The sequence below is a fragment of the Zerene cesonia genome, chromosome 20 (genome assembly GCF_012273895.1).
Source record: "Zerene cesonia ecotype Mississippi chromosome 20, Zerene_cesonia_1.1, whole genome shotgun sequence".
Taxonomy (NCBI): domain Eukaryota; kingdom Metazoa; phylum Arthropoda; class Insecta; order Lepidoptera; family Pieridae; genus Zerene; species Zerene cesonia.
In genome coordinates this window covers 2,565,373-2,589,890 of record NC_052121.1, presented here as the reverse complement: position 1 = coordinate 2,589,890, position 24,518 = coordinate 2,565,373, and the positions used below count along the sequence as shown (strand labels likewise).

Genomic DNA, 24,518 nt, shown 5'->3' with positions numbered 1-24,518 from the left:
TTCCTATAAATTCTCCATCGCATGGATCGTATATAACCTCGATACATTTACATTCCGTCCCGATGTAATACTGCATAACGCTTCGTCACTCGTATCGCTAACGTAAGACTAGGTATTAACTTTGATAAATTTCAGAAAAATCCCTATCTATATTTCATCTACACTTTAATAATACCTACGTTAAAACTGAATGCTATTTCAGTCAATTTTCTATTTCGTTAAGAGCCTAATAAAGATTGGTGATCTGAAATTCGACGATGGCCTGATGTCACTTAAGCTTAAATAATATTATTTGAAACTTAAAATAATGATTTTATGTTAAATAATCGTTACTATACAAATCAAATTGGATATTTTATGATGAATGATGTTAAAATAATTAAAAAATCATAATTTATTAGCAGCCCCATTCGGAATCGCAATACTATATATTTTAATACGTGTGAGCCGACATCGGCGGTTCTCTAGAATATGAACGGGATACCGAAGTTATTTCGGCAAATGCGTACAATCATCACTACAAATTATATAAAAACAAGATTATAATCTACGTGATAAGATACATGTTTTACCACCGATGAAAAATCTCACAGAAATACTTTTTTTCAACGTATCTAATCCAAATTGTCGCAAGTGGGGTTTCAAATAAATATAATTTAACTAACGAAAACAAAAAAATATGACGTTCAGATGTCAGTAAAATAGTTTCATTGATTTCAGTGAACAATCTGCCAGTGTCACGTTAGGAGGAACGTACTTTTTAATAAAATCAAACTACCATAGAATATATAAGTCCTTCGCGCAACAAAGAGAAAGTATATATTACTGTCAAAACGGTAACACTGGCTGTCAATAAAGTGACATTATACAACATGGCGCCGCTCCTTCCGATTGCGGCTGGCGCCAAAATAACCTTGTCATACAGCATCCGTATATCATACATCATCAGAATCTTATTGCATTAATCTCACCCCCGAAAACCATCTAGAAAATTAGAAATCGGAATAATAGGCATGCATAACGCAAACGTCGACGAACATGTATGCATGCAAGCTACAGCGATGCAGCGCCACGCGAGTGGACACACGAAATCTTGAATAATCGAACACGATTATCGCCTGACAAGACGACGATATCGACACATGCACAACACTAAGCCCGTACGCGTGGTTGCATTGCAAGCATTGACATAATAAACAACTGGACTGACAATCGCGCTCAATAATTGTCTAAAGCAAAACTCTGCCTACGCGTGTATTAGGCAGAGTTTTGATACAATAGACTTCGAAACATTACTGCCTCGAAATAAGGTGTTAATTGCAATGAATGTTTGTTTACAATGATAATTTAATACGCGAAAGTGAGTCCGGCTATTTCACGTCAATGATCACAAGTTATATTTGCGACGTTTGCCAATAAAATCGCGGTGGTAGCTTGCATGTGCCCGCTTCGGGCGAGCAGCTTACGAGTTCTGCGTCTGGTAGAATAGCAGGGTCTCTTCAAAGATGAGGCTCTTCAGTGTTTCCTTTGGTAGATCGTCAAGCTCCATCGTGAACCTGAACGGCTCTTCGGCTACGGGCTGGAAACGAAACGATAATTACCATCCATAACATGTATATTACTAATCACTCTAGTATATATGATATCTAATAAATAAAACACTTCATTATATTAAAGGTTTAATAATGTGCACATGCTTTTCGCTCATGTATTCATTGACAAAAATTTCTTTTAAAATAGTTATTTTATGCTGCTTATTGTCGTGTACATTTGAGGGTATACTGTATACACAGTTAATTAATAACGATCTCTTTAACCAACTTTTTAACGCTCGCATCAACTTTTAACTAACTAATATTAACATATTGATTCACAATTAACAGTTAACGAGAATGTATTAACCATAACTTAAACCCAATTACAGAATATGTATGCAAACTTTATATATGTATATAATTTATGGCACCAAGTGAGGGTAGTTGTTAAATAAATTAATAATTAAACAAATAGAGTCACATGTCGGCTACATTCGCTAGATTGCTTTGCTTCGAGGTCAGCTCTCTGCGGAATTCTTTGTTTTCAATTAATTTTCTCTTTGTTAGTTTACCTTATTTTCAAGCATTTTATATGAAATCTAACGTCAATTATTTTAATATATTGTACAGTATACTTCTCTTTTCGGGAAATTCGTACTAAGTTAATTTTAAGAATTTTTCTTTTTTATGATTTCATGTGTATTTTATTGTTTTGAATATTGTAATAAAAATTTTTTGATGGTACAGTTTTTAAAAACCAGGGCGTTTCCGAGAATCCAAAGTAAAAATGGTAATTTATCTAGAAACCGAGTTCAACAGAAATAATAACAAAGCTATTGTGCTTAAAAAAGGTATTTGGTTTTTGTGAGCTCCAAATTCCGTTTTTTTTGCTATCCATAAACATTCCCGAATTTTCATGTACGTCATAGTTGTTAGAAGATGAATAATGAGAAAAGTTTTATGCGAGAGCGCGAACTTTTAATTCAACATCAGATTGGTTTCTTCATAATATCTTTCTATATAAATGAAGATTAAAATACACGAAGGAATCAGCAAACGGTCAAATAGTGGCGGTATATGAAGCAATTAAGGACCTTTTATATACAGTAGTTCATTCAGCTCTACTCAAAACTACTATTTCTTCGAACAGTAGAATGCTGCATTTTTATTGAGTGACATATAACCTACTAATCCTACTACTACTACTAATAATTATAAATGCAAAAGTTTGTAACGATGTGTGTGTATTTGTTACTCAATCACGCAAAAACTACCGAACCGATTGCAATGAATTTGGTACGTAGACAGCTGGACAACTGGAATAACATATAGGCAACTTTTTATCCCGATATTCCTACGGGATACGGACTTACGCAGGTGAAACCGTGGGGCGCAGCTAGTAGGCTATATATGTAGGTACCACGGGCGAATTGCGAGGTGTGAATAATTCGTCGGAAAGTATTTTGGGGCGATACAAAGTGCCATGCCAGCCAATACCGTAAGACGCACCACAACGAAAATAAAATAAGCCGAGCTGAAACGCCCAATTAATTGAATTACACCGCTGTGAATACACCACGATGTTGTCCCACTAATGAATTAACGTGAGCATAATGCGAGTAATGGGTTTATCATTCGTCGCATTGTTTGTGACATTATCAGATATTGTAATGACATCACCGTCGAATTACCGTGAAACACTTGATCCGTGACGTGATTTCTATGAACGAATTGTAATCTTGTTTATTTATTTAAACACTTTATTGTACCACAATTATACCATATTACAAATTATGTCGGAAAAATCAAAATGGTATAAAAGGCGGTTTTATCGCCTTAAACGATATCTGCGAGACAACGTTTAAATATATAACGAGGAAAAAAATTATGAATAAAAAAAAAATACATTACACAAAGTTTCCCGCAGTTTAGCATTACTCGATTTGCTCTAGGCATAGTTACAGGGCTATATAGCGAATGGGATTTTAACCGCTATTGTGTGCTTCGAGTTGTGTGTCGTGTGGGAAGACCCCCAGCTTATCTCATTTGCTTTTCTTGACAGGATAAAGGAAAATTTTCCATATTACATCACGCTAAAGATTGTCCAATAAATTGATTCAGAACTCATAAATATCGGGTGAACAACATTTTTTTTTATAATTAAATTATGCATTTGTTGTAGGAACATGTAGTCTGTACTACATGACTAATAAAAGATCTTAAGTAACTTAATACAGTCCGTTATACTTCATAGCAATAGCAGCGATAATAGCCAAAAAAAGATATCAACGCTTTAACGATAAAATAAAAAAAAACTCTAAATACGTAGTCACGTATAAACTAAGAAACACGTTTAAAGAAAAAGAAAAGTCACACGAGTGCAAATATATAACCCATGCGGTATAAACGTCACACGGGGGGCGTGTGTCGTGACCTCAGCGACACGGCACGTCACGCGCCAGCGGGTCACAGCTCATCAAGCGGCCAACTTGAAAAACCGTCGTCACTGCCCATTAAAACATTACCAACATTAATTCCAGAGTGACTTGTTATTAAATTTCTTGCTCGGAACGCTCAATTTTTAGTGGGTACGTGGCCGTTATAATTTTGAAATTAATTTCAACGAAATAATTTACGAGTTATAAAATTACTCTGAAAAAACACGAGCGAAATAGTTAGTGGGCCTTGTGAGCGACATTTTTCATTGAAATTTAAGGTGATGACGTCGCCCAAATTACAAAAACACCTTATATTGAATTAAATTTCTCGATAATTCCTTTGGTACGATTACCTTAAAACGTGTAAGTGATACTGAGCAACATAGACTACATTCACCCCTGTACTATATCATATTTTTTTATTTAATTAAAAACATCGTAAATATTCCAAACACAACCACATCACAAAAAATCTAAACTGAAGAATCGATTATAACCCTTCTGCTCATAGTGTCTTCAGAATGTGTCATGTAGTGTTCGTGCCTAAATAAGATAAATGTTGACTTAACATAAACAACGTGACTAAAATGTGATAAATTACTAAAGCATAAATTTGACAAAAACGACGAACACATTACGATATATTTCTGCACTTCCTGAATTACGTTTACTAATAAACAACGTTGTGTGTGGCATCTAATAATACACATACTTGTGCAGATGGCAAATCTTCAAGATTATCGAGCAGTGTTACACCCTTTTTTACGAAAAAATTCTACAATCAGACTAGTTGCCAGTAATAAAAATGAAAAAAAAGGGACGCTAATTGCAGCGCAAAGCGCCGCTCGTATGATATTAGGATAAAAACGCGCCTGTTTTATATATTCCAGACTAGATCAAACTATGTATTAGAATATCACTACACTCGTAGAGACTTTTATATAAGTGGAACAAAACAATACCCACAATAAATACGCCCAACAATAAAGTTAACTTTCAAACAAATGCACGTATCCAGTGCTCTTTGAAACGCTCGACGCTTGTCAAATATTCGTTACTTTCATTGGCCTAACCATACAACATGTCAAGTGCATACAAAACATAAAGTACTGAAATACGAGAACCACCGTTATCGATTTTCTTTTACCGAAGCTCCGGTTTTATCCACGTAGATGATGCTGGTAAAATGGGATCTCCGAAAGCTACAGCTTTGCCATTGCGTTCGTTTCATCTTGTAGTGGCTCGGGGCGAAAATGAGATCGTAACATCGTAACATGTCTGGAGTTGAAGGTTGGGTCTTGTTTACGTTTTGGCCTAAAATAATTGTATTATATTTACGTTTATATTGGAATAATGTTATTTTAATCTTGATTGAAGTCTTTAATTGTTAATGATTTGTTTTAAACCATTTTATACAAAAATATTTTCGGGATTTGCCACAACAATCTTATCTACTCATAACAAGTTCTAAAAAAATTGTATTTTTGTTTGAATTACATTTTACAATGAAACTAGACTAGAAATATATTTGTTGAAAGGATATCGCTACGATAATTGGAAATATAATTCATAAAACTAATAATTTAAACGCATAATTGACTGCAACCTGATCGACACTACGAAAGGGAAGAAAAATTACGATCTGACAGTTTCACAAAATAAAGGCGAACAAGAACCTCGTTTCATTCTGTCAATTTCAACGATCGAGAATGCAAACCCGAAAAGCGTTTCTTAGCCAATGATTCATTGTACTCGAATGGGGTAATCTCTATTTATCTTCGAGCTAAGTAAGTAGCGGGGTATCAAGTATTCGGTGCGGATAAAAGATTGCAAACATGTCGACCGGAGCGTTCTCACTTGTGTACCTATATACATTAAAGTGACGTCAGAGTATGGCTTAGAAGTACCTCCAACGACTTGGTACAGAGCGCTAGATTGTAGGTAGGTAACTTTAATTTAGTATAGTGTTACTCGATTGAAAATATTTTAATAAAACTTTCGTCAAAAATTTAATAATAAATATGTAAAAAAGATCAGCAAACGATAGATGATAAGTGCTATGAAAAGTATTCAATTTATAAATATAAAACAATCGTATAAATAACCTAACTTTTCAATCTGCTTTGCCAGCGTAATCAATGGAACTTCACACAAGAATGAGATGTTTTGCCGCGTTACAAAACAGCCTGTCACTCTCTAGGTTCCTAACTATCTCAAGACATAAATGTCATTTTATAAACTCGTTTCGTCGCGACTTAAAAGAGGGACAAACCATACTTTTGTACAAACAAAGTAAAATTAAAGTATAAATTATATCAAGGTTTCTTTTAAAATTGCTCTTCATTTATTAGTGATGTCAATAAGGGCATAGCATTCTAAACTTTTAGAATGTATATTTGCTCACGTACCAACTAAAATGTTCTATAAAAAGCTGTTTACATTTCAATTTTCTGAAAACAATTCACACAAGGGCGTATATTATAGCCTAAATTTACAAATAGAAACAATTTGCCAGTAGCTCGGCGTTAAATTGCCGAGATACATGGATAATTGTACTGGATCATATCAAAGGTCTCCGAAACCGTATAATCATTGTGTATTCTAAATTAGCATTTCTTTCAGAGAATTAATGGGAGAAACATTTTTTAATACCCGCTATTAATTCTATTCTTTGTGTCCTGTTTGGAACATAAAATGACATAATTTGGTAAGATATTTAACCGTATCCTCAAAAAAAATATCTATCATCGTACACAGAGATGTTAGATACCTTTATATATATACACGATTAGTTTTAACATTGTCCCTATCGTATTTTTCCATTACAACTGAATCGCCAGTACGCGCTTCATTACGCCCCTTGCTCTAAAACGACAAAAAACGTTATCTGAAAAATGAACTGGAAACTAACTCTATTTGCGACCCGAATGAACGGACCAGCACAATTTTCAAGCTTTGTGAATGAATTTTTTGCGCGCTTTCATTACTTCGAGCTGTAATTAAACAATAATTTCGCACACGATTTATTCTGGATGGAACAATAACAATTAACAGCTAAGTACACGTCACTGTACATACATGTGACTGGTTTGCAAAAATGGTTAACGTGCTTTTGCCAAATCACCAAGACGTTCAACGAGTATTAAGCAGAAAACAATATGATAAATAATCACTTGTAGTCAAAAACTAACCAAGACGGTATAAAGCTTGGAAAATAATATATATTATTAGAGTGCATATTTTAATATGTAAATCTATAATTCGAGCTTCAATTGTTCTAATTGCATAGATTATCACCCAAAGCTCTTCATCCTATAGCCTATACAATATAAACAGCGATTCATTTAATTCAAATTTTCCCATTCCATCGTTTTGTAACGACGACGACGTGTAAAAAGGATAAACAGAAAGCGGCTAAGCCCGTCCTATTTCACTCTTACGCATAAAACGGATCACAGCTCGCTCGCTCGTCTGCAAGAGTCGGGCAATTACCCGACTTTCTTAAAGTGTTTCTAACTTTGAACACCTTAGATATAACACCAAAATTACCTCATCATGCGGATCATAGTACTGCTCGAGGTACGGGTGTGCGAGGGCGTCCTCGACGGTAATACGCTTGTGGGGGTTGAAGGTCAGCATCTTGTCCAGAAGGTCCAACGCCCGCGGCTCCGCGTTCGGGAACAGCTGCACCCAGGGTACGCGAGGTTTGTACGGCAACGACTCCAGGTAGCCTCGCGCCTGTGGGCGATACAATTTCGTAAGAAACTTTTAAAGTCTTTGGTCAAGCTCAACATTGTTTGGACAAGGTAAAGTTTCGCAAAGTTTCTAGAAAGTTATGACGTTGGACCACCTCAAAATGTACATTATTATTGTACGAAATAAGATAATGTTGGATTATATGTTACGGTCGTGCGGATTTACCTTTAACTTGAGAGCGTTGGTTCAGCTCTTAATATAAAAAACTTTGTGGAGGATAGGGTTTTATGTTTTGATTTTTACTATGTAGTCTAGTTTTTGTTCAATCAGAATAAGCACCATAACACATCAATATTGTCAGTTATTTTAAGGAAAAAGAAATAAAACATTTCAATTGAAATAAGGCAATAATTTATTTTAAAATGTAGAGGTTAAGTTGTAATTTCTTAAATAGATTAAAGAAAGAGTTAATAGCGGATACCAAAATAATGTCTACTTATAAAATATAAAAATACAATTTACTAAATATCTCTCTTGGAAATACCCTTGTTATTATAAATGAAAACACCAACAAAACTTTTACTTTACATTCTCATCATTTTTCTCAACTTCAAATATCTATACTAACCTTACGGTCCTAAACAAACTCCAACTTAGACTAAAAAAACATTTCCATTTCTAACTACTTTGTTATTCAAAGAGATTCTTGTAATTCTTTTTTATTCTAAATATATAAACATATCAGACAGAAAAAGGATTTAATTTAAATAATGAAAGCAAGAGTTACCGAAGAATTGGTCGAGAAACTTCGACCAGACTTACCGATTTAGAAACAGTTACAAGAAATATAAACTTTCATCCTGCCCTTGGGTTGTATCGTAACACGAACTAGATTTGAGCTTAAAATTATTCAATACAAAAACAATACTTATTCAAAGGTACGCCGAAACGTTTTTTGTGTGAAAAATTTTATCAACAAAACTGTATCATAGCGTAATACATTTATATATTCTCATAGAAGTTGTTTATGAATTAGTATAAAATTCTAAGCCTTCATAAGGTGCGTATATAGATTCTGGGAGTTTTTACTTTACTGGTGGTACTTAACATCTGTTTTTTTTTTTAACTAAAGCGAAGTTTACCTACCACCAAGACCTACGCTGTTACTAGACATTGTACTATTTCCATTTAGCACTACAAAAAAAAACTGATCTTCAAAGTGCTGACAGCTAGACCAAATTTAAATGGAACCAATTGGCAGACTAGCTGAAATAAAAATTGGTTCACCCAATAAATAGTTATGCGCTAATAAAAACAAAATAACAGTCAAATTGATGACAACCTTCTTATTTTGAAGACGGTTGAAAACAGTACGCAAGATTACACATTAGCATAAGCGATTAGCTTTATTACAAAACAACTCATTTATGGTGTACCGGTGTATCTATTTGAGAGTCATTCATTTGACTTCTACGGGTCTGCCGAAGTCGCTCCGTTTAACTCAATGAGATGTCCGTATAGAAATAAAAATTATATCTCAACCAATTCATTACGGCTCACTTAATCAAGTAAATCACAACATTTCATAGCACAGTATGTTCAAACCCAAATCGCATTAAACAATCCAGCCGTGCTAAAATAATTACCCAAATTATTTAGTTGGATGGCTTTTATTCCAGATTTACTGAAACGATCGCACTAAAACTCGTTAAAACTTTTCACACAAACAGAAGCAAAGCAAATAATGGTCGAAGCGAATATGCGAGACCAATTTCGTTCACTGGTTCACAATGTGGCTTGATTGTGACCACGTCCAGCGGTCGAGCAACGAAACAAAGCGTCAGTTATTGCAGATTCGTTACCACTTATTATGGGTCGACTTTGAACATCCACATTTCTATACATGCTATCTATATGCCATGTATTTTAATTTTATATACGTAACTCTACGGATACAAGTTTCGCGGAACAATAGCTAATGTTACAATCGTTTTTAATGTAGGCATAAAGAACGTAGCGCAGAATATGACATGAGGAAGAAAAAAGTTGGCCGTAAAAAGATAAAACTTATGGAAAGCCCGGTGTAACATCTGCAAGATCTTTATAAGACCGGGAAACTGCGAGCTAAATTTTTTGTATTCATCAGTTTTCCTATGCGTCGTTTAATGTAAGTTTAATGTCTATACGAAAAAAAAACATATTTTTTTTAAATAATATATTTGACGTTGCAAAGGAAACATTAATATAGAAATCAAAAGCACAGTACAAATAATAACACCACCGACCACGTCAAATCCATATCTCTATACTTCGAGTACCACGTGAAAAATACATGTACAAGAAATGACCAAGCCCGTAACCGAAGTAAAAACATACAATTCCTATTGTATTGTCGAAAATTCCAATAACATTCCGTACGAGAACAAGCAGCAGCCCAATTAGATGTTTCAGTATAAAATTTTGTGTACATAGGGCTGGCGAACGTTAATTGTGATTCGTTATCGCTTCTAAAGACGTGACGTTACATAAAATAGGATATTGTCGTAACTCGCGAACCAATTTTTCCAACAAATATTTTAAAATAAGTAAAGAGGTCTTTTGTATTATGATGGGTTTTGTTTAGAAATAAGGTATTAAAAGTAATTAGTATAAGTAGCGCGATATCTACCAATCAGCGAAGGCTTTTAGATCTAGGACTTTGATAGATTACGTAACTGGGAGCTGAAAAGCTATTTTGTAGGGATTATTGATGAGAATAACTATTTAAGCTTTACAAATTGTACAAAAGAATTAAACTCATCACAAAAATAATACTCTAGAGAGCAAATAACGATACTAATCACTACTAATATTATAAATGATAAAATCGCTCTTCTCCACGCGAATTGGATGAAATTTTGTAAAGAGATAGTGAATGTAGATTGGATAGTGATTATCCTGGAAATCTCGTGGCTAGGAGAACTATCCGGGGAAAACCGTGGACTGCTTAATTTTTCCCATGATCAATTTCTGCGAACGGAACGAACAATAAAGATATAGATACACTAGATTGAAACAAACTCAAAATTCTTAAGTATCCAATGTTTGCTATAGAAGTCATAAAATAAACAAAGTTACTATTCAACTAGGAGTTATTGTCCGAATATCATTTTCCATTCCATAAACTTTGCGCCAACAATCGTTGTTATTTTTAAGCTTTTCGACGATACCGTTGAAGTTATCCTTAGTGAAATGAAGTTTTTAATTTTGAATACTCGCTTCCAAATAATATTTTTTGGTCTATCACGTGCTAATTTTCTTTATTGCCTTGCAGCAATAAATGGAAATGGTCATTGCCCAACCCTAAAGTAATTTAGAAAGAAGAGGACACCGTAACCATTGCTTTTTCCATAATGATCATGGGTAAAGGGCTTTGGGCTTACAAAAGCAATTTTCTCACACCTATATTGAGTACGCTTTTTTTTATACCGCCAAATCTTATAGGTATCAGTGCTCTTATACTGTTTCAGTGAGACATTAAATTATTTTGTTTTTACGTAAGACGAAATTGGAATTAAAATACTTATCACGGCTAATTGTACGTTAACAAAATATAAACTTTGTTGTTTTTTAATGAGATATGCAAATTAATAGGATTGGACCATATGGCCATATGGCCATGACCAGCTTTCTTACTGAAGCAAACGGTACAAAATATTTTATGCATACATATAAAAAAACTGTCAATGAGTTTAATTGTGTATATTTAATAAAAAACTAAAAAATAATATTCCTTGTCTTAGTAGTAAGTACAAAATAACCAAGCTCCAACAGCAATGTTAGTGGTTACTTGTGTTTTTCGCATGGCTGCTTTAGTTGACCTCACTCTTGGTACTCCAAAACACCACGTTTATGTAACTGTATGGCCTCTGATTCACCTTAGCATAATTTATTGTGAAGTTTCTATAAAGCCGTTTATTAACAAAACACAAGGGGAACATCGCCTGAATAACAAACTTTGGGAACGGAGCGATATATATTGAATACTAAATATTTAAGGTCCGTCCCTCTAAGGAACCTTTACATGTTTAACTTTCGAATTAATTTACGAGTTGTTATATCAAACCCGAGTTGTTTATTGGATTGAAATCAAATAAAAAGCTTTAAAATTCAATTATCCTTACTAGGACATATCAGCTGCCTATCTGTCACACAATATAACACATATAATATAAACAATTTTTTAAGAAATAACAATTATTATTCAATAACAAATTTATTCAAATAAAGAAGAATGGGAAAGAAATGCTGATTCAATACATTGAATTATTATTTTCTATATAAAACCTCCAGAGAAATGTGTATTTAGTTCACGTATGAGACATAATATATACATCTTAGAACGTAACCATCGTCGTGAGATACGTCTTTGAGACTTTTTGTTCCCTCTCGAGTATTCACCTTATATAAATATAAATATGAGACACATGATGATATTTTCAATTTGCTGTTTCTATATTTAGATTGCGGGACATTTTAGTTAACTGTATCCATGTAACACGAACTAGTTTTTTTTATGGTATAGCGGCCAGCTGAGCTGGTGGTTCGCCTGATGGTAAGCGATCACCACCGCCCATGAACATTAGCAGAGTTAATGGCTTTGCGAATGAGCTGCACATTTTTAAGGGGTAAGGAATAGGAAAAGGATTGACGAGTACAAAGAAAAAGGACGGGCCTCCGGGTCCGGTCTTCTGTGGGAGTGTGGTACTTCCCTTGTGTGAGTTGGCACCCTTCGTGCCGAAGCGTGCTCGACTCCCAAAAATAAACTTGTAGCCTATTACTATTTTACTACTGTTCTATAGCATTAACATCATTCACAGGATCCCAAAATATAGACACGAGGTAAGCCTTTGCCTCAAGACCCAATCACTTAAGTTTAGGTTCTTACTCCTAGAGTTCTCACTGAATATCTCTCTAATTCCGGTGATATACACGTCATTATATTTATTATTTACAAGAAGGTTTTTTATTAGTGTAGGAAGGTATACATTACTAGTAAGTTTTTGTGGGTATAAGTATTAGATACACGGGATGTATTATATACCTACTTGTGAACCTCATTAGAATCAGCTTACAATGGAGTTGTAATGTAACAACCCCTCTGTAAGCTGATTTTGAGATTGGAATGATTTTTGAGAGTGAGAGTGTATTTTTGCTATAGATATCGATTTTTTCCAGTAAATATCTTCTTAAAATACGTCACTAGTCTCCTTGTGGGTTATGGGGCAGATAAAATTTACAACACATCGATTTTCTTTATGGTAAAATAAACTTCCCGTCATCTGAGCTCGATCACATCGAATTTTAATTTTAATTTTAATTTTACCAGGAATTGAATACTCGATTCCACCTTATGCCACAATATTACAAAGTCGGCCAAGAACCCGTGACGTACTTATCCTATTTAATATAATAAATGCGAAAGTTTGTAAGGGTGTGTGTATGTTTGTTACTCCTCACGCAAAAAATACTGAACCCATTGCAATGAAATTTGGTATGTAGATAGCTGGACAACTGGACTGCAACTTTTTATCCCGATATTTCTACGGGATACAGACTTACGCGGCTGAAACCGCGGGGCGCAGCTAGTATATAATATATATTTTACCGTTTTTCCTGACGTGAATAACGTGACAGTCAATTCTATCAAAATATTTGCGTTACCTTTACTGCAAAAATATGAATGATCGGTATTTAATTCTTTCAATTTTTTTCCCCTATTTCACGTTTATACAGGTGTTTCATAAAGTCAAAAGGTCCGACCATAATTTCCTCTTGAACAAGTCGAGCGAGAAGGACAACTTTAATTGACTTCCGTTTACATTTAACGTTTTGAAGAAAACTCTAAGTTTCCAAACTTATTATTTGCGTTTGAAAATTTAACAAGTTTAACCGTTAAACTGTTTAAAATTTCTTGAGAAACTGTTAACACTTGATACAAGTTAAGCATAACACATTTTTCATAAAATTTTAAATATAGGAAATTTTTAAACAGTACCTTTTAAGGTAATTATAGAAAAAAAACATTAAACACGAAAGCATAAGTCTACTAGATTAAGGTCTTCATCATAATCATTAGCCCATATATGTTCCGAATACTGGGACACACCTATGATGGTTCAGGCCATAATCCACCACGCTGTCAAAATGCGGATTGGCAGATGTCACATGTAGTCGAACTTTTGATTCTTGGACATGCCGGTTTGCTCACGATGTTCACCGTTGTAAGCAGTGGTGATGTTGTCCACATGTGCAGATAAATTGAAAAATCAATTTATTTCTTGCACGCTCGCCTGGTCTCGAATCCCACCAATCATCGATTTTAAGTCCGAGGTCTTCACCGCTGAGCCACCGCTACTTTTATTTTATTGTTTACTAGCTTTTCGCCCGCGGCTTCGCCCGCGTAGATTTCGCTTATATCGCGCGACATGGTAAGGAGTATTTTCTTCGCATTAAAAAGTATAGTTTGTTCTATCCCACATTTAGCTCCATCTTCATACCAAGTTTCATCAAAATCGGTTTGACAATAACAAACTTTCATACAAACTTTCATCCCCTCTCTCAACCCTTTCTACCCTTTTTTCGCGATAAAAAGTATCCTATGTCCTTTCCCAAGTTCAGTTCTATCTTCATACCAAATTTTATCAAAATCGGTTCAGTGGTTTAGGCGTGAAAGCGTAACAGACAGACAGACAGACAGAGTTACTTTTGCATTTATAATATTAGTAGGGATTAGTAGGGAAGTAGGGATTAGTAGGGATTTTATCGCAATATCTTATTTCAAGTTTCAAAGAAGTAACAATAATTACCTTCTCATTAATGATGCAATCCAGATCCTCCTGGCTGGGCGAGCCGAGCACGCCAAGGATATGGTTCAACTGATCCAGATAGTGCTTCCCGGGGAAGATCGGCCGGTTGGACAGCATCTCCGCGAGGATGCACCCCACCGACCATATGTCTATTGACTTCGTGTAACCCTGTGTGAGAAATATTATTTATTCAGTTTCGATGGGATGAAATATAATTTGAATGATCTTCTGTGATGAAAAATCCGTTTTCTCAAGTAATTATAAATATTATTAAGTAGTGAAAGAAACACCATAACAAAACACTTTTTTTGTAGGTACACTTTACTGTCACTCTAGTTAAATTAATCAACTTTTATGTGTCTACCCACGACTAGGTGTACCATTGACGTCACGTTTCACGACGTTTGTTTTTTCAAAATTGGAATATAGTAGAATTGGAATATAATAGATCGTTGCAATGACAAATTCCACTTTTTTAATAACAGCTTTTACAAGCATAATATGTGAATATTTAACTTAGAAATATCTTAATTGTCGTACGTAAAAGATCGTTATTCAAAAGAAACGAGATGTATTATTGTAGTACGCAACTAATATAATTTAATTAAAACCTGATATAAATAGCCAGCTAAGCGTGCGGCATTACTAGCATAAAATAATACTTTATCAGCGATAAGCATTTCCAATAATTTGGAAATAGATTGAGCGCTTTTAGAATTGGGATATGGATTACAAATCCATAAACTTTCGTAGCGATTGGGTTACGGATAAAGAAATTTACGACCTCGAATGTATTTAAACACATGCCGCTTTTTTGAATATGTATTACAAAGCAATACGGGTCTCTAAGAGGAAACCAATATTTTATTATCAAATTGCGGTCTAGGTGACGTATATTCTGACTATCTGTTATCCTATATCAGAATCTAATTTCTTGTTACTACTAGAATTATAAATGAGCCGATAATTTCTAGAAACTTCAGCAAGGTGAAGCCCTAAAGCGTTCGGTTAAGATTAGATGAAGTTAAGGTTAAATGGTCTTGGAGATAAATAGACCGAGAGTTTTAAATAAGCGAAGAATTTCTATTGCTAGCTCCACTTCTATTAACTTTTTAAATTTAATTTAATGACAAAAACAACGACCGGTTTCGTAGCAATGAATAGATCTTGTTAATAAACCTGTTGGTTTTTATGGTGAGATAAAATTGAGAGCGAAGCAAGCATTTCTTTTTTGTATTGATGTGAATTTTACAACTTGAAACAACTGCCAGTTCTTTATTAGATATGCTAAATCTGAATGCAACAGAATCTATTTTGTAGAGTTGAGGATAGTTAAACAAATAGGTGTGGGAGTAACCGCAAAGAGGGGCTTGTGAGATCACAAGATTAGGAAATTAATAGTGCACTGTACAGCTGTATTACGCCAGAATACTTGTAACTTTAAATTACATAAAGGAATAATTAATTCCTCAATTCGTCTTGAATTACAGTAACTCATGATAATTGAACGATAATTGACCGCCTCCTTGGTACAGTGGTAAACGCGTGAGCGTAGAACCGAGAGGACCTGAGTTCGATTCCCGGTGGGGACAATAAAAAAAAATGTCTCAGTCTGGCAGGACACAGAAGGCTGATCACCTACTTGTCCATAAAGAAAATCGATTAGTGAAACAGATGTATATCATCTGCCCCATACCTCAGTAGGAGACACGGGACTTCACTCATGATAATTGAATAAATTTGACAAGCATCGTACGTAATATTCTCAAAGATACAAGTCGCATATATGCATATCTGTTAACATTTTTTTCGTGTTCTACAAGCTACATAGATATTACTGTACCAAGAATCTTATCATTCCAATCGTTTCCAATCTATCAACAAGGCAAAACCAACGAAGGTAGATAAAATTTAATGGATTAATGAGACGCAAATGTATAGCTATCCATACAGTTCACGTATCGGCAATCCAATTAAATTATGGCCCGCGTTATTAATGTCAGGGGTCGATGGGGTGCGGGGGGGAATTATATACGCTTGCAACGAGATTTTTCCACTCGACTCCCGACTCGCAAAACCGTTTGCGACTTGCCGAGAAGAAATTATACACGAGTCCGGCACGCCCGAAGTCATTGTTTGTTATGCGAGCGTTCATTCAAGCTCAGATATAATGTTCTATCGCCGGAAAAATCTTTTATAAGCGGCTTTAAGGCTTAGTCTACATTTGATTACATCGGCCCAGAAATAGCGCCATTCTATTATTTTCAATTTTTCTTAAGAAAATATAATACCGAGGGAAACTAGTACGGCACGTAAAGTCTTATATAATGTATAGCGTAGTGCGGGAGCTTATCTCATAGTAGCCATTAATCACGTAGCAATCGAAGCAAACTTTTACTCTTTGACTTCAGAACTTTTACTTATCGGTGAAGCTATTTAACGAGCATATTGCATCATATCCACATTCTAGAATCGATAAGTTAGATATCCGACTGGGTTATTAATATTTTAATTATTTAATAGAATGTTTCTTTTGAATAACTTATAACTATAAAATAAATTAACACAATTAATACACCTAATATTAAGAATATGTTACTGTACGCAGAGATTAGTAGTTATAACGTAACACTGCATCTGATTATGGACTATTTTAAGTACTGCTCTACGTAGTTCTATTCCTAAATAATCAATTTAATTACATAATGAACATATATTTTTATATTTGCACTTAGAATTAAAAGAAAACTGTCAAATGAAAACTGAAACGCAAAACAAAACACCAAATTTAAACTGCTCATTAAATTTAGATAGTAGCACGCTACTGTGCTTCGTACGGTGAATGTAGAAGCCGGAGGCCCGTTTTCTTTTCGTCACCAGTCCATTCCTTCTTTCCATACATCAATCTTTTCGTTATTCCTTGAAAGCGGGCAGCGGATTCATCAGTCACTGTGTTGAATGTTCATGGGCAATGGTGATCGCTTAACACCAGGCGAACCACCAGCACAGTTGCCTGCTTAAGGCATAGAACTAACGCCATTATTACCTTCGAGTTGAGCATGATCTCCGGGGCGCGATACCAGCGCGTCGCGACGTACTCGGTCAGGAAGCCCGTGTGATCGTGATCGGGGTCCGCCACTCGCGCCAGCCCGAAGTCGCATATCTGCAGGTGAAGTCATGTAATTAACACATTATATCTATCTATATTAATTTACCTTAATTACATTGATTTTATTGCATTAAACATGAGAAAAAATATACATATAGGTTATATGTACCTGGATAGCAAAGTTAAATCGACTAATATCACTATAACTGCTAATACAGAAAATATACGTATGTAAAATACTACCTATAAAATAACTAATATCTGAGGTGTATGTACCCACACAATCGATACGTATCGATATAACGCATATATTATTAAAATTATCTCTTAATATATAAAATGCAAATGACTGTTTTATCAACGCACATCCAAAATACTGGGCCGATCGGGCTGAAATTTAGCATGTAGCTTCGCGCTTCGCGCGGTCAAAAACGGTTTTCATAGTAAAAACTCTCTAAGTCATATTTATAGGCATTCGCTAAGAAAGGAATTTGTTTTATTCTCCCCAAGGGGGCAGAATAAAGGATTAAAGTTTTTACGATGAAAATTTTTATTCTGAACACGAGAACGAAGCAGCGGGCAACAGCTAGTGTAGGTATAAATATAAACTGGAAGCGTCGAGAAACCAATCAGATATTGAATTACAAGTTTCAGAACTTCACAAAGAACTTTTCTCATTACTCACGTTTAATTACTATTGAAATCAAAAATATGAGATAACTTCCATTCAAAGGCTAATTGCAGCTTGTATATAACAGAATCAATAATAATTAAGGCAAAATATACATATTAAAAATCCGAAAACCCTCATTAAAACATTCTATAGACCGAATTCAATGGCGTCGCGGAATATAAAAGAATTGATGTAAGAGCAACGATATGAAAATTCATATTCTATTGAAAAACAGACGAGCGTAATCAAAAGATGCGTTCGGCTGATGAAAATGAGCCGACATTTAACTAACGACTGCCATTAACGGCGAGACATGGAATGTTTTCATTATAATAACAAGCCCTTACAGCCGAATTATAATATTTTACACGTTACACCTAATACGACGTGAATAATGGAAATAATGGGTGATATTATTCGGTTTAACCATGCATATGTATTACTTGACCTTTATTAACATACGTCGCATTATTTTTAACGAATTATGTGATTAGTATGTTTTGTTCCCATTATTTCCAACTAATTATAAGTATAGTTTACACAGCGTGCGAGTTGCAAGTCGTTCGACGCATAATCGCGATGTAGGCACGTGGTCAGAAATGAAAACAACATAAGAAATATACATTCAAAATGAAAAATTGAACTAATTTTTAAATTTAATTATTCATATTCTCCAATCATAAGACCAACTAACGTTACCAAAAGAATATGAGCTTATTTTTAAATACATACGTGTTTTTTTTCTTTTGGATTTTCTATAGCGCGTTCGAAACGCAAACCAATTCATGTATCTTTTATCAAATTCTTTTGTATTATTAGAACAAACACATACAAAATGAAATATAGCTTCAACAACATACTCTATACAAAGAAACAATAATCAAGAGCAGAATGTGTAAATACAAGCAGCACATTACAATACAATATTTGGCTAAATTTCCATCTAACGTAAGCCATTTGTCTATTCAATTAGGAATAATACGCGCAATCAAAACGTGAGACGCAATCAATTAATAATACAATAATTTCTTCAAAGCGAAACGTCCTGCGATAATTCCAAATCTCTTAACGTATTCCCTGAGCAAAGTAATTATTTGGTATACATAATTTATTATTCGTTAAGCACATTACTCTCAGTCTGAGATTGTCTTGTTTATAGAAGCTACCTTATTTAAGCTACATTTAATAATTTCGCTTTGAGCGCGGTATTACAAAGTACAATATATTTTGTTTCATTCATACGTATATAATATTTAATTGTAGTATTAAAATACGAACATGGCTTTAGTTTGAGTTTCGGTAGCGAGGGTATTAATAATAATTTGTGCACGCTCCCTTGATATGAAGAAGTCAATTAAATGCTTGAAAGTTTCTTGTAAACTAAGAGTGTTCTTAGGGTTAACGCGCTCAATTATGACCATTTGATATGTTCTGCTTAATTCCTGATAACAAACGTTCGCCATTGCGAGTTGTTAAATTGCATGCGAGCAGTTCATTCCTTTGGCGTAATTCGTATTTCCATTTACGTATCCTTTACTTTATCGTAAGGGAAAACAAGGAAATTTGAATTCACAACGAATTAACAAATTGAAAACGTTTCAGGTTTATGCGATTTGAAATTTAATATAATTTAAACAGTTTGATTGGGGAAAAAAAAAATCGTCGACATCTCCACTTCACCTCGGACGGCTAACGAGAAGCAAAAACGTTTCAACGAGTCGTAGGTCTATTCATATAACTATACATATTTCATTTAATTTTTTTTTTTTTAATATTACAACCGTATTGATCGTAGCTTTGCGCAGGCGGTAATGACTACGGGCAAACACCGGGAAGTGCTATTGAATTTCATAAAAGTGACTTTAATGCAGTATTATTTTGTAATTCGATGAAATTTTTGATTAAACTTCACATTGTATTATCCAGCACGAGGCGGATTAATTCTAAATTAGCTCTTTTTATTCAGGTTGCACTTTAGTACGTAAATTGTGTTTTGAGATGGTTATTAATTTTCAATTTGTAACACACTTTATGTCGACATTAATATAATAAAGGAACGGTTTTATTTTTAGAGTTGAATACCTCGAAAGAAAAATAAAAAGATCTAAAGTATCAAGCTATAATTCATGTCATATACTTAGGTCTAGTGTCCCTTGGAGCTGTGAAATCAAACTTCTAAGTCAATCAAAAACTACAACCGTTTAAACTACAATCTCGAAACTCGCAAGGGAATCAAAATACTATCTATTCAAATCCCATACCTCAGAATTTTGAAATTTAGTATAGATTAAGGGTATTTTGAGAAAAGCATATATTTTAAGTTCCATAATATAATAAAAAACACGTTTGAACGAAACCCTCAGTGCGCGAGCCCGACTCGCACTTAGTCGTTGTTTTGTTGCAAGTTTGAAACCGCCTTTGAAAACTTTCACAAGTTGAGTTTCACAAGTTAAAATATTATAATGAGAAATAGCCATAGTTAATTTTATTCACTGTCCTATTGAACCTGGGACATGCCGAGGCGAAAGGTTAGTAGGCAATATATAAATTTTAAAAATTCCATAGTAAAAAATGCACTACAAAAACTACCTCTTCGGTCGTATGTAGCTTACCTACACATACAAAGGAGAAATAATTATGAAACAACTGTGAATTATAATGGGTTTGCAATCTGAGAAGGAAGGGAATTGATGAGGCCACAGGATAAGGGACAGCCTCTGCCACGAAACGAGATATCGCTGTAAATATGCTATCATTTTAAAGCCGATATTCAAGAGGGTGCGGTGCCCTCGATGTGAGCAACCCAATTAAGGATTATATATACGCTAGCATAGATACTATAAGTCAATATATATTACATACTTTTCTATGAATACAGCATATGCATGCAACGTATCTTAGAAAAGTTGTTTTGGCCTTTATTCTTCTAAAGAGTATACTCACGTAAGGTTGCATAAAGGGGCTAGTAGGTCTCACTTCTAAGCAGCTACATGATAGTACTACAAGATTACATGATGTTGCATAAGATAAATAAACATCACTCTCAATTAACTATGACCGCCTCCTTGGTACAGCGGTTAACGCGTGAGCGTAGAACCGGGGGTCCTGAGTTCGATTCACAAAAAAAAAAAAAAAACGTCTCGGTCTGCCAGGACACAGAAAGCTCACCTACTTGTCCATAAAAAAATCGATCAGTGAAATAGATGTATATCATCTGCCCCAGACCCCAGTAGGGGATACGGGACTTCACTTTTTGAATTAACTACAAAAACTAGAACAGCAGGTATCGCACGAGATTGCCTTTTTGCGTTATCAGTAAAGTATTTGTCTAGTATAAAATTATAAAATTTAACCCGAAAGTTTCGTAACGGAAATAAGGAACAAATTATTGTCCATCTATTTGTAATTAGTTATTACAGTTGTATTGTATCATATGCGTATATTATTGTTCTATTGGTGGTCCTTTTAATTGGCATATCTAATGAATTATCAAGAAATATATTGAAGTTTGTATCACTGGCCGTAAGGTACCGTACCGTACCTTATTATAATAAGCAAGTAAAATAATTATAAATGTCTACAAAAATTAATTACAATGACTATTACATTTTCTTCAGCTCACTAATCTAATAACCTAAAATGCAATTCAATCCAGACGCAACAACACAAAGTATAACTTAGGTACAATTTAAATCAGTTTTAGAATATACCAACCTTCAAATCGCACGTGGTGTTTAACAACAGGTTGGAAGGCTTGAGGTCCCTGTGCAGCACGTTCGCAGAGTGTATGTATTTGAGCCCTCGCAGGATTTGGTACAGGAAGTAGCAAATGTGGTCGTTGCTTAGTTTCTAGAAATAACAATTGCGTTGTAATTATAATAATTGTCGGATATAATTTGGTCGGAGACATATTAAATAATGTATGTTAAGATTAAATTAATATGTTTTATTTCACAATAGCAAATGTATTTTTAAGTTTACTTATATTTTCAAGGATAACACAGCGTAAAGCCACTTAATTTTCGCGCATCTCGCAAGAAAACAAATTCACAATTATCAGTCCCCATTTGTTCCAAATGCAGGCTCATATGTTTTTGTTAAATTCATATTCCATCATATAGGGAATTGAATTAAATTTTCAAAATATAATAACATAAAATCCTCATTCAAAAGCGTCAGCAACGATGCGACGAATCAATACAATTCACTGAATTTAGTGTAACAGTCCAAGCGTTAAAACGTTATTTATTTTGTTTGTTTTCACAGATTGCGATAAGCGGGAAAACACTAATCAAAATAACACTAATACACATATTAATGGAAAAAATGAGTATCCATGAATTTCTCAAACAATCACCTGTGTTTTTAGTAATTTGTACAAGTCCGTTTCCATTAGACACTGCACGATGTAGACGTCTTTCATCTGCTCAATCGTTTCTGCTCTTAAAATATCCCGAATGTCGATTATCTGTAACAAATGATGGGTTATGTCTCTACAGAGTTCGATGCTTCTTCGCTTATATATACTTCAACTTATTATTGTAAATAATAGCTCGTATCGCATGAAAATTTATGAAAAAACATTTTCCCATTTTGCAGTCGACAAGCCTCACTATAAATTTCTATATACGGGTCTCTAGGGGGACTAAAAACGAGGAGGAAAAGTGTTATTAGTTGGAGAAAAAACACTGAATAAAATGGATGCAATCTCTTAGGAAATGGACTCCGTCCGGTTGGAGTGATGCACCTCCATCCGGCAGAAATACTAGTTTGCTGTCAATATTGAATCGCTCATGGGAATGCTCGCTAATGTGTACATAACTACTTATAAGAGTTGTGTTATAACGCTTATAGGTATTTTATTATACTATAATATGAGAATCATCTGTTAATATAGATACCTATTATGTATTATGTAAATAGTCCATGCAACATTATGGAAAATTAAAACGGATCTGCTTATATCCATATTCAATTTCTTGGTAACCCAATTTTGATACAACTCACCGATACACGAATACGCTTTGTGTGGATATAAATATCTTTTTCATTATTTCATATCCATGATATATTTGATTTATTTTGCAATGTTTAAAGTACTTTACATAAATAATATATTTGCTTCCCCACCACACCTATGCGATTCACTTTCCATCCCTTACATTTATTGTGTAGGAAGAAATAAACAATTAACTCACGTTTTCATGCTTAAACCTGGTGAGGATTTTGATTTCTCTAAGTGTCCGCTGGCAGTACGTCTGGTGTTCGAACGGTGATATTTTCTTGATGGCCACCCTCGACTGTTTCACAGTATCGTAGGCGGATCTGAGAATGAAAAGAACGGTGAAAAACCAATTCGAGCCGCACTATCTGGGTGGCTGACGGTCCACCACTGCTTCACGCTTCACCCGCAACTTCTCTTCGCGTACGGTGAATCTTTGGAACGACTTAACAGCTACGGTGTTCCCGAACAATTACGACATTGAGGCCTTCAAGAGCTTATGTCTGCATTTATGGCAAAGCACCTGTAACACTTCTAGTGTTACAAGTGTTTATGGGCGGCGGTGACCACTTAATATCTCATGGCCCACTTGCTTCTTTGCTTGCACTAACATAAAAAAATGAAATATCAATTTTCTTTTATTTCATTTGTTTGTGCCCATTACAATGCAAACACATAGAAAATTTTCCATTTGATAATTCCATATAAATGGTAAATAAACAAATATGAACGGGTATTTATTGTACGAGAATTGTGTGAGAACCTTGATTGAATAGAAGTTGCATTCATTCAGCACCACATGTTATTGATTAATAATAATAAGAAACACGCATGAACTATGATCATTTTGTTAGATAGATATTTCGATAGAAAAGATAAAAATCATATTACATATAAACAGACAACAGATTCATGGATAACACATTAATAGTACAGAACGGATTTTGATGGGGATTTTTGAATAGATAGAGTGATTCAAGAGAATACGTATAACAGCTGTATAATAACATATTTTTAACTACTCCGAATTTAACGCGTGCGAAGCCGTAAACAAAAGCTAGTTTGTAAATGATTTCGCTATGACAACACCATGGCGACCAGACGTGGTAACAAAACGTATGTTCCTAGTATGTATATGGAAGTAATAAATCATCCGCCATAATGCCAGGCTAGCCGGGATATGAAGACGGGTGACGTCACGCAATCATTGTATTTGA

The 24,518-nt window shown here is 34.5% G+C and overlaps 1 protein-coding gene across 1 annotated transcript in view; it reads right to left on the bottom strand.

The window, feature by feature from the left end:
* Positions 1-6: 6 nt before the first annotated feature.
* Positions 7-24,518, bottom strand: part of LOC119835138 (mitogen-activated protein kinase 1) — a 46,775-nt gene continuing 22,263 nt past the window's right edge. Inside the window, exons 2-8 of the mRNA XM_038359797.1 lie at positions 23,498-23,624; positions 22,657-22,767; positions 22,014-22,148; positions 17,564-17,680; positions 14,518-14,685; positions 7,523-7,711; positions 7-1,579 (exon numbers count right to left, since the gene is read on the bottom strand). Of these exons, the coding sequence (XP_038215725.1) occupies positions 1,463-1,579; positions 7,523-7,711; positions 14,518-14,685; positions 17,564-17,680; positions 22,014-22,148; positions 22,657-22,767; positions 23,498-23,624 (964 nt within the window). The 3' untranslated portion in view covers positions 7-1,462. The remainder of the gene's footprint in view (positions 1,580-7,522; positions 7,712-14,517; positions 14,686-17,563; positions 17,681-22,013; positions 22,149-22,656; positions 22,768-23,497; positions 23,625-24,518) is intronic.